The sequence below is a fragment of the Canis aureus genome, chromosome X (genome assembly GCF_053574225.1).
Source record: "Canis aureus isolate CA01 chromosome X, VMU_Caureus_v.1.0, whole genome shotgun sequence".
Taxonomy (NCBI): Eukaryota; Metazoa; Chordata; class Mammalia; order Carnivora; family Canidae; genus Canis; species Canis aureus.
This window is the reverse complement of record NC_135649.1, coordinates 3612409-3624851: the sequence shown is the minus strand read 5'-3', so window position 1 is coordinate 3624851 and position 12443 is coordinate 3612409. Positions and strand designations below refer to the sequence as shown.

At 38.6% G+C, this 12443-nt stretch overlaps 1 protein-coding gene across 2 annotated transcripts in view; it reads right to left on the bottom strand.

The window, feature by feature from the left end:
* Window positions 1–12443, bottom strand: part of GABRA3 (gamma-aminobutyric acid type A receptor subunit alpha3) — a 326698-nt gene that overhangs the window by 125862 nt on the left and 188393 nt on the right. For both annotated transcript variants that reach the window (XM_077889787.1, XM_077889786.1), the window contains exon 4: window positions 4326–4393. In XM_077889787.1, coding sequence (XP_077745913.1) covers window positions 4326–4393 — 68 coding nt within the window. The remainder of the gene's footprint in view (window positions 1–4325; window positions 4394–12443) is intronic.

Below are 12443 nucleotides of genomic sequence, written 5' to 3'. Positions count from 1 at the left end.
ACCCAGGGTCAATTGCCACAGTATATGAAGTAGTACAGAAGAAGAAATTTTTAAAAGCACCATTAATGTGTTTCCCAGCCTGAGTGATCATAGCTATTCTACCTTGTAACAGGATGGAAGTGCAGCTAAAAATAACCTGAAATTTATTTGATCAAATCTGCCCTTCCTATCAGGAAAGCCATTCTATTGCTTCTACTTAACCATAAGGGGAAAAACAACCTGAAATCTGGCATTGTGATGCCCCCAGATATGGTTTTCTTTTTTAAAATTCCCCTGGCTATTCGGGGTCTTTTCTGATTCCACACAAATCTTAAAATAATTTGTTCTAACTCTCTGAAGAAAGTCCATGGTATTTTGATAGGGATTGCATTAAACGTGTATATTGCTCTGGGTAACATTGACATTTTCACAATATTAATTCTGCCAATCCATGAGCATGGAATATTTTTCCATCTCTTTGTGTCTTCCTCAATTTCTTTCAGAAGTGTTCTATAGTTTTGAGGGTATAGATCCTTTACATCTTTGGTTAGGTTTATTCCTAGGTATCTTATGCTTTTGGGTGCAATTGTAAATGGGATTGACTCCTTAATTTCTCTTTCTTCAGGTTGTATTACAAAGCTGTGGTCATCAAGACAGTGTGGTACTGGCACAAAAACAGACACATAGATCAGTGGAACAGAATAGAGAACCCAGAAGTGGACCCTGAACTTTATGGTCAACTAATATTCGATAAAGGAGGAAAGACTATCCATTGGAAGAAAGACAGTCTCTTCAATAAATGGTGCTGGGAAAATTGGACATCCACATGCAGAAGAATGAAACTAGACCACTCTCTTTCACCATACACAAAGATAAACTCAAAATGGATGAAAGATCTAAATGTGAGACAAGATTCCATCAAAATCCAGGATCCCTGGGTGGCGCAGCGGTTTGGCGCCTGCCTTTGGCCCAGGGCGCGATCCTGGAGACCCGGGATCGAATCCCACATCGGGCTTCCGGTGCATGGAGCCTGCTTCTCCCTCTGCCTATGTCTCTGCCTCTCTCTCTTTCTCTCTCTGTGACTATCATAAGTAAATAAAAATTTTAAAAAAAAAAGATTCCATCAAAATCCTAGAGAAGAACACAGGCAACACCCTTTTTGAACTCGGCCACAGTAACTTCTTGCAAGATACATCCACAAAGGCAAAAGAAACAAAAGCAAAAATGAACTATTGGGACTTCATCAAGATAAGAAGCTTTTGCACAGCAAAGGATACAGTCAACAAAACTAAAAGACAACCTACAGAATGGGAGAAGATATTTGCAAATGACATATCAGATAAAGGGCTAGTTTCCAAGATCTATAAAGAACTTATTAAACTCAACACCAAAGAAACAAACAATCCAATCATGAAATGGGCAAAAGACATGAAGAGAAATCTCACAGAGGAAGACATAGACATGGCCAACATGCATATGAGAAAATGCTCTGCATCACTTGCCATCAGGGAAATACAAATCAAAACCACAATGATATCCCACCTCACACCCGTGAGAATGGGGAAAATTAACAAGGCAGGAAACCACAAATGTTGGAGAGGATGCGGAGAAAAGGGAACCCTCTTGCACTGTTGGTGGGAATGTGAACTGGTGCAGCCACTCTGGAAAACTGTGTGGAGGTTCCTCAAAGAGTTAAAAATAGACCTGCCCTACGACCCAGCAATTGCACTGTTGGGGATTTACCCCAAAGATACAAATGCAATGAAATGCTGGGACACCTGCACCCCGATGTTTATAGCAGCAATGGCCACGATAGCCAAACTGTGGAAGGAGCCTCGGTGTCCAACGAAAGATGAATGGATAAAGAAGATGTGGTTTATGTATACAATGGAATATTACTCAGCTATTAGAAATGACAAATACCCACCATTTGCTTCAACGTGGATGGAACTGGAGGGTATTATGCTGAGTGAAGTAAGTCAGTTGGAGAAGGACAAACATTATATGTTCTCATTCATTGGGGGAATATAAATAATAGTGAAAGGGAATATAAGGGAAGGGAGAAGAAATGTGTGGGAAATATCAGAAAGGGAGACAGAACGTAAAGACTGCTAACTCTGGGAAACGAACTAGGGGTGGTAGAAGGGGAGGAGGGCGGGGGGTGGGAGTGAATGGGTGACGGGCACTGGGGGTTATTCTGTATGTTAGTAAATTGAACACCAATAAAAAATTAAAAAAAAAACCATAAGGGGAAAAAAACAAATAATAAAGTAGAATATGAAACTTCAAGATATATAAAATCTGGAGTGTTTGAAATGTCTCCAGGGCCTCTGCATTCCTATGTGTGCCTACTTGGGTGGGGAAGGAGCAAGGAGAGGAGCTGGTTTCGGTAAGGGCTACATGTGTGTTTCTGTAGTATTCCTGGATTTAGGTATCTGTTTGCACACATGTGTTCATGAAGTACCTGGGATAGCATCTGGACTCTTTTTATTCTGTATGTATTTTCTTGTGTGCATGTATATTTTTCTGAATGTATTTGTGGATGTTGGTGCATGAGTGAGAGTAAAGGAGAGTGTGTGAGTGTAAGCGTAAATGTGTTCAAAGAGTAGCTACAGTCACTTTCTTGTAAAAATCCTAATCCATCAGTAGTTCCCAGCAATACAAAGAGAGAGCTGCATATCCCTGGTGAATCTGATTACCTCCAGTGGCCTATAAGCTCTCTAAATATAGGGATCCTTAGAGCCCGAAATGCAAAGTTAGGCTTCTGAGGAGTACTTGTTGAATGACCAACTGACAATATTTTTAACACATGCCTGGATCTGAGACTGTGGGCATTAGTAGTCAAGTTGAGACCAGGAGCAGTTGAGAGGGAGCAATCTAGATACACAGGCTTTCCTGATACCCCTATGAGAGACCTGTCTCCTCCACCCCTCGTACATCAAACATGCCCCTTACTGAGCTCTCCCTATGTGTCAAGTACTCTATTAAGTATCAGGGAAGCCATGAGGACTTGGTACTTGTCCTTAAGGAGTATACAGGGAATCTGTTATATCTCAGTATCCTCTTTGTTCCGCACTTAAAAGACAAAGTACAGGCGTTGCCTCACAACCACTCATGACTCCCTCTGCTGAAAACTAGTCTTCTTGTCCAACTGACTTGTAGACCTTGCCTGATTGAAGAAAGAGCCATGTAAAGTCAACATACCTAAACCAACTCTCAGCCTCCAATCTTTTCCCCCCTGCAGTCCATCCTGTACAGACTGATAGGTCATTCTCAATCATTCTAAAACAACACATGTATATTTTGACTGCCCTACTCGAATACACTCAATCATTCTATATTACCTACAGGTAAACTCTATCACATTCCTATACAACTGTTTATATTTACCCAAAAGGTCTAAAGAAGCCTTATCCTCTGCTAAGTAGTAGTCCCAATGAAGATACACAGAAAAAAATTTAAGTAATGAACATGGACATTTCATATTTTTGGACACTTCATATTCTTTAAACATTTTCTGATTTTAAGATTTTTATTTTCCATACAAAGTCACTCACTCAACAAAAATTCTTTGAGCATCTATTAACTGCCAGGCATACTGAGCATATAATAGTTCTTTGTTTGCTTACATGATCATTATTCAATCAAATATCTGATACTTAGTAGGTATTGATCAGGTGGCCCATTAGGATGGGGTCTCCTGCCTCAACTTTCCACTGCATTCTTTGCTTTGACAACAAGAGGTAATGGAAGGAGAAGTCCTTGAAGATGGCTCATGAGTTTCCCCTTACTAGCTCTGCTGTGCCATGCTCTATTCCTTGACTCTACTCTGAAGCTTTCCCCTGCTCACATCTGTAGAAGGACGAATTTCCAGAAGTGATTTTGACTCCTTCTCCAAATATTTTGCATCACCATGGTCAGTCTATTACCCCTGTGAATAGGGCCTGTTTACAAGGAGCAGACTTCTTGGATGATACCACAGGCTGCTTGACTCTTTGAAAGTCCCCACCACAATGTTCTCCTCACATGACTTATCTCTGTAAATATGTGTGTAGTGCTGACAAAATGAGAAGACAGGGAAAGTTTAATTGAGGATAGGGATACAAGCTGAACTTTGAAAGATGTGTTGTGGAAAGAAAGGGTATTCCTGATGAAGGTATATGCTTTATATGTGAATGGGTAGGGAGAGCAGGGAAAAAGATGAATTTCGCGAAATGTAGGATAGTGAAGATAGGGAATTCATACGAGAGAAGGCTTCTCCCTAGAACATAGCTATAAACTCCAATTTGTTTTCTTTGATTTGTTGCATCATCTTTCACTTTTACCTTTGCAGGAATTATACTTACCATGTCAGTGTCTGACACGGGGCCAAAACTGGTCACATAGATATCAGTCTTCACTTCAGTCACCGCATCTAGGCCAAAGAAAGCAGAAAAGCAGAGTGTCATGAAAATCAGTTCCCTAAGCTCAGAAAGAGTCCAGTGCAGTATTCCAAATGACAGCTAACTTGCTACTTCTGAGAAAGGTTACCTGACATATGATGGAAAACCTCTGACCTGTACTATTTCTTCACGTTATGTGCTAGGTACAGGTACAAAGTTTATCCCTTTAGATATCATTGAGAATGACAACAGAATCCCCAAGCTCCAAGTTTAAGAAAAGCCCTGAGAGATCATTGGCATTTATATGTGCTGGACCTCCACATCCGGATTACTCTTACCTGTGGTAAGTTGCAAATGTTCTAATATCCAACTTTAATACTTCCAGAAACATAGAATGTTTGTACCCCCACTCCCCTGCCCACTTAACATAGGGAGAGGCTATGTGACTATTTTTGGCTGTGGGAGGAAGTTATATGTGTCCTTCTCTGGCTGGAACAATTAATATCCAATGCAAGACCCTTCCTGCCATGGCCATCATGGAAACATATCGTTATAGAGCTACCATAAGATTGAAACAGCCTGGAATGATGAGCTAACACATAAAGGATAACTGCCCTGGAAAGTTGCCTGGGTCCATAACAGACTTTGCATGAATGAGAAATAAACTTTCATTGGGTTAAGTGACTGAGAGTTGAAAATGACTGATATTACCTGATACATTCTCTTTGCATTTATTTTTCTTTATTGTACTGTCTATTTACTTGGCTACCTCCCCCAACTTACCCAAAAGCTCCTGTATGGCAGTGTCCCTGTTTTGTTATCTCTGTATTCTCAGTACATTAAAAAGGAGCCTATTACTTAGATGGTACTCACTGAACATTTTTGGTATAAATGAATGAATCTCACATATTTGACAAGTTGGAAAATGATACTCAGAGAAGTGAAGTGATTTCATTGCTAAATTTCTCTCTCTTCCTGCTTCAGCCAGCCCTGTTTACCCCATTGTAGCTCAAACTAGCCCACATACTCCAGCATTCCTAAAATAGAACACAGGGCAGCCTATTCCAGCCTACAAAATACCTCATCATTATATTAAATTCAAATAAATCCCACTTTGGCCCAGCACACCAAACCCCAGTAGAGTACACCAGTAGCACAGCCGATACCAATAGGGCCTACATAAGATGTGATGCATATTTATATATATTTAAATACATCTATATATTTATAAATATAAATATAAATAATATAAATGAGGCTGATTATGTAGTCTATAGCACTATTTCTTTTATCTTACAGAGAGGTAGGGAACACACTCCATCTGAAACATGTTCACTCTATTCATCCCATCCTGGGTTCTGGTCCAGATGTACTTTAGATATTGTTGGCTTCCTACTTTCTAGAACCATCCCTTGGGCTTAATACACTGTTCTTCTACTCAGGCACTGAGTATATTCAAGGCCACAGTGCATAGCCACTAAAATTACATTTTCAGAAGAAGAAGAATAATTAGCACTATAGTCAACTCATCAAAACACACACCTTGACGGGATGAGCACTGGGTGTTATTCTATATGTTGGCAAATTGAACACCAATAAAAAATAAATTTATAAAAAAATAAAAAATAAATAAAAAATAAAAAAGATTTTATTTATATATTTGGGGGAGAGAGAGTACACACAAGCAGGGGGAGGGGCGGGGAGAGAGGGAGGGAGAAGCAGACTCCCTGCTGACCAGGGAGACTGATGCAGGGCTCTATCTCAGGACCCTGAGACCATTACCTGAGCCAAAGGTAGATGCTTAACTGACTAAGCCACCTACACACCCCAAGATAGCTCTTTCTTACAAAAGGGCACTAATTGAAAAATTTAAAAGGAATGAGAAAAATGGAAAATCACCATTAGAGCATCACAGTAATAATTGCTGCAGACCCAATATTTTGATGGTTGCTAAAATTTATGGATGAAGATTTCATTAGAAATGAGATATTTGCATAGTCTGAAATTACTTTCTCCCAAATAATTATTCATTTTAAAGGTAAAAATGTTAACCTTATAGTGGAGAAACCTGGCATACACCATCTTAATCAAGTGATCAAGGTTAACCTCAACATTGATAAGACATAACTACATCATGTAGCCTTGATATGATGCAGTGGGAAGGAGATATCACTTCTTTGGCAGTCTTGCCTATGTACAGTCTCAACATAATCATAACAAGATGTTAAACAAACCCTAAGTGAGGGACATTCTATTTAGAAAATTGACTAATGGGGATCCCTGGGTGGCTCAGCGGTTTAGCACCTGCCTTTGGTCCAGGGCATGATCCTGGAGTTCGTGGATCGAGTCCGGTGTCAGGCTCCTGGCATGGAGCCTGCTTCTCCCTATGCCTGTGTCTCTGCCTCTCTCTCTCTCTCTATGTCTATCATGAATAAATAAATAAAATCTTTTTAAAAATTGACTATTAATCTTCAAAAGTGTCAAAGTCATGAAAGTCAAGGGAAGTCTGAGAAACTGTCACAGATTGAAGGAAACCAAGGAGATCTGAAACCAAATGCAATGCAAACTAAATGGACAGGAAACTGGGGAAAAAAGATACTAGTGGAAAAATTGGCAAAATGAAAATAAGTCTGTAGTTTTGTTAATAGTATTGTACCAAAGTTATTTCCTTGGTTTGGTCCTCTAATTATGCAGCGAAGCTATGTGAAACATACATAAAAATTCTCTGTAACATTTTTCAGCTTTTCTTTAAGTTTATTTTTTTTCTTTAAGTTTAAAATTATTTCAAAATAAAATGCAAAGAAAGAAATTTAACATCTCTGAAAGCAGGTATTATATATAAAAGTGGCAATTAAGTGGTAATTATTATTTTGCACATAAAAGCATAAAACTAAATGTAATAAAAAATTATTTAAAAAACAAAACAACAACAACAACAACAACAAAAAACCACACACCTTACTCCCAGGCTTAATCAGCAAATAATATCTTTGAAACTAGAGCTGTGTGTTACTTATTTTTAAAGATCTATTTATTTATTTTAGAGAGAGAATGTGTATGTGCATGAGCAGGGAAGTAGGGGCAGAGGGAGAGGGAGGAAAAGAGAATCCCAAGCAGACTCCACACTGAGCACAGAGCCTCACAGAGCCCAATGTAAAGCCTGCCCTTGCAGGGCTCACTCTTGCCAGGATTGATCTTGTGGGGATCGATTTTGTGGGGCTCAATCTTGCAGGGCTCAATCTCATGGGGCTCGATCTCACAACCCTGAGATCACATACTGAGCCAAAACTAAGAATTGGTTGCTTAACAGACTATGCCACCCTAGCACCCTTAGAGCTGTGTTTTAAGTAGTTTGTTTTTCATCTAGGGTATAGGCTTCTCTCAGAGCCATTTCTATGCTTGAAGAAGACAAAACACTTCAGGACCCAGAACATGCCTCCTTGAAAACTTGTCCCTTCAGATACACTCCCAGGTTATTTGGCTAGAGAAGTATTGCCCTACCCCTGAGGACATAAAAAAATTTAACTCATTAATGGAAGAGAGCACAACTACATTTGAATATTCTAGGCAGGATATAGTTAGATATAGAACAACTTTCTAAACCAACATCACTGTAAAATTGTAAGATAGTTAAGCAGACTAAAAACAGGTTGGTTACCTAGACTACAGGGGAAAAAAAAGGAGAAAGATAATGGTGGTAAAGTTAAGTTGCAGGAGAGCACCAAAGGGAGAGTGGAGTCACTGTGGGTAGAAAGAGAATGGCTATAACAAAGAGTCTTGGGCTAAGATGGCAAGGCTTGTGTTCTGGATCTCTGCCCCTGACTTGCTGAATAACTTGAACAAGACCGTTTTCCTTTTAGCTGTGTTCTTGTACAATGAGGGTATGGGACCATCCAAATTCTGATTTTTTTTGTACTAACTAGGAACTCTAACTGTAAGGCCAAGCAAAAAGCATCTGACTAAAGGTACCCACTGGTAACAAGAAGAAGTAAGCTGCCTGAGGAAAGTAGGAGGTTTTATGGAAATTTGGTGCCCCTCCTGTCTCTCAACTATTCACTTTTACTTAAAAGGCACCCCTTGCTTGCTAAGAAGGAAACAGTGGAGAATAGATGCTTTCCCAATGAATTAGGGCTCATTCAAGCTTCAGACATTTTCCTGCCTTTGCAGCAAGGAAAGAGTTGGGAAGTTTGGTCTAGTACACTGGTATAAAAAAGGAAAGTAAATAACTGGGGGGGGGTGGAGAGAAGAGATAAGCAGAAAAGGATTGAAGGAAAAAGCAAGGAAGAATAAATGGGTAAAAGAAAAATAGACAAAAATCACCCAAAAATCTAAGGTCCTGGGTCCCAGACATAGAAGAGAGTGTCCACTCACTATTCCTGCTTCTCTGTATGAAAGAATGACTAGGAGTTGGCTCTTTCATTTAAATCAATGAAAAGACCAGTGAATTAGACTAGAACTGCTGAGAGCTACAATTCATAGTATAGCCCCTATTCATAGTCTTAGGAGAAACAAATGTGAGATATGAGTTTATGGAGAGATAAAAGGGCCTCTCCTCCACTGCTTAACAATTATTTTCAGATGCTCCTTGGTGATTTATTTGATTTGTGGATCCTTCCTTCCTTCCTTTGAAACAAAAGGAGAACAAAATTATGCTTTCCTTTTGCAAATTTGCCATGATATTGGAAGTGCTTGAAGCTCCTGAACGCATATGATCTTAGCCCTCAGTTGTACTCCCAATCAGTCCCAATATTATTTCTGCTAACTTTGATCTGAAAGAGTAAAGATAAGCCAATCAGTGAGTGATCACTGTGTTTACATTGAACATGTTGTTCATAACATTCTGTATTTTCTAGTTGGACTTCATATAGGTTCCCAAAAGGGAGACAGCATGAAAGACTCCTAACTCTGGGAAACGAACTAGGGGTGGTGGAAGGGGAGGTGGGTGGGGGGTGGGGGGTGACTGGGTGACGGGCACTGAGGGGGGCACTTGACGGGATGAGCACTGGGTGTTATTCTACATGTTGGCAAATTGAACACCAATAAAAAATAAATTTATACATTAAAAAAGGATATATACTTAAATATTATCAATAAAACAAACAAACAAATAGGTTCCCAAGAAATCACGAATTTTCTCCTTTGAGCAAAAATCAAAGTAGGTTTCCCAACTCTAGCTGTTTCGCCTTAGCACACATATCAACATTGGTCTTAGCACCGCCCTTTGGATTCACACAACAAAGTTTGCTTCTTAATCTTGTGAGATTTAAAGACCTGCAGAGATTGAAAGAAAGTGATAGTGATACCCCTAAATTTGCTCTTCTTGTTTCTTTCCAGACTAAATATTCTGACTTCTTTTGACTATGTCTCCTCTCCCTTTGACATGGTTTTATGCATCCTCACTATCCCTTACTCACTTTCTTCTGGCTCCGGTCTGATTTTTTTTTCTTTTTACTGACACCAAAATGATTTGTGGTGAAAGTTTGTCACAATTCCATTAGAGACAAGCTCATAAGATGAATGCTATGAACAAAAGCCTACTAGCTATACCCTTTTTCTCATTATAGGCCACAATGGGCTCTTCAATTCTTTCTAATGACAATCTTCCTAAGAACAGTGAGACTTCGAGGCCTGGAACCTTGGCTAGGAGAACAAAACCTTAACTTTTCATTTTCTTATTTGCAGATCACTGAGAATATTGAAGAAGCAGCACTTATTGTTGTATATACTTTTTATCTGGAAGAGAGACTGGACTGGAGGAAATGAGCTCCCATGTGACTGTCTGGATTGGTTAGTTACATGAATTTAGAGAGTGAGTTACAGTGACTTATGGACAGGTTTTCACAGATCTGAGAGCTGGAATGCTCTCTTATGTTAATAGCCTTTCTGTTTGACAACCCTTTGGGACTAAGATACCGTAAGTCCTCAGTGACTCCACCCCCCAATAGTATTAATTACAGATAAACTCTCCAGAGAAGTAACAAAAAGGTGATTTAAGGGAGTAGAAATTACAAGAGTCTGTGTTAGCTCTAATCTAATCTCTGCAATTGACTCACACCCTCTTTTACAGACTGTTTGGGCAAGGCTCACAGCTTTTAATATTTGGTAGGCTAGCAGCCTAGGACTGTGTTTATGCTACTCCATCTAGTGTCAGGTACCTGGAATGTACAGCAAATAAACATATATTTGGGGAGCCCAATGTGGGACTCGATCCCGGGACCCCAGGATCATGCCCTGAGCAGAAGGCAAATGCTCAACCACTGAGCCACCCAGATGTCCCAGCAAATATATTTTTTAAAGTGAGGTAAAATTGGTAAGTAACAGAATATTAGTTTCAGGCGTACAACATGAGATTTTGATATTTGTATACCCTACAAAGTGATCACCACAATAAGTCTCGTTACCATCCATCACAATACAATTGACCCCCTTCACCCTTTTCTCCCACCCCACAAATTCTTTTCCCCTCTGATAATCACCAATCTATTCTCTGTGTCTATGAGTATTTTTTATTTTGTTTGTTCATTTGTTCTATATATATGAAATCACGGTATTTGTCTTTCTCTGTCTGCCTTATTTCACTTAGCATAATACCCTCAAGGCCATGCATGTTGTCACTAATGGCCAAATTTCCTTATTTTAAACAGCCGAGTAGTATTTCATTGTATATATGTGTAACATCTTTTTAATTCATTCATCTATCAGTGATGAACACAAGGGTGCACATACCTTTTTGAATTAGTATTTTCTCTTGTCTCTTTTCATTTTCATCAGATAAATATCCAGAAGTGGAATAGGTGGATCACATGGTAGGTCTATTTTTTTTAATTTTTTGAGGAACTTTCAAAATGTTTTCTACTGTGGCTGTGCCAATTTACATTTCCAACAACCGTGTACAAGGGTTCCCATTTCTCCATGTCCTAACATCTGTTATTTTTTGTCTTTTTAATAATAACTTCTAACAAGTGTCAGATGATATCTCATTGTAGTTTTGACTTTTATTTCCCTGATAATTAGTATTGTTGAACATTGTTCCATGTGCCTGTTAGCCATCTATAGAAGATGAAGAAGCCTATAGAAGCCTATCATCTATAGAAGATATAAGAAGCCATCTTCTTTGGAAAGTTTTTATTAAGATCTTCTGCCCATTTTTTAATTGGTTTATTTATATGTTTGTTTCTTTTGTTATTGAGTTGAATTCTTTATGTATTTTGGATATTAACCCCTTATTAGATATATAATTTGTAAATATTTTCTCCCATTCAATAGGTTGCCTTTTTACTTTGTTGATGGTTTCCTTTGCTTTGGAGAAGCTTTTTAGTTTAATGTAGTCCCACTACTCTATTTTTTCCTTTTGTTGTCTCTGCTTTGGCATCAGATCCAAAGATTCAATGTCAAGACTGATGTCAAGGAACTTACCATCTGCATTTCCTTCTAGGAATTTTATGGTTTCAGGTCTTATATTCAAGTCTTTAATCCGTTTTGAGTTGATTTTTGTGTATGGTGTTAGATAGCGGTCAGATTTTATTCTTTTGCATGTGGCTATCCAGTTTTCCCAACATCACTGATTGAAGAGAATGTCCTTTTCCCAGTGTATATTTTTGGCTCCTTTGTCGTAAACTAATTGACAATATAGGTATGAGTTTACTTCTGTGCTCTCTATTCTGTTCCATTAATCTAGGTGTTTGTTTTTATGCAAATATAATACTATTTTGATTATTATAAGCTTTGTAGTGTAGTTGGAAATCTGGGAGCATGATACCTCCAGCTATGTTCTTTCTCACAATTGTTGTGGCTATTTGGGGTCTTCTGTGATTCTGTACAAATTTTAGTATTTTTTGTTCTGTGAAAAAATGCTTTTGGTGTTTTGATAGAGATTGCATGAATCTGTAGGTTGCTTTGGGTAATATGGACATTTTAACAATATTAATTTTTCTAATCCATGAACACAGAATATCTTTCCACTTATTTGTGTCAGCTTCAATATCTTTCACCAGTGTCCTATAGTTTTTAGTGTAGAAGTAGTTCATCTCCTTGGTAAAATTTATTACTAGGTATCTTATTCTTTTTGATGCAGTTGTAAAT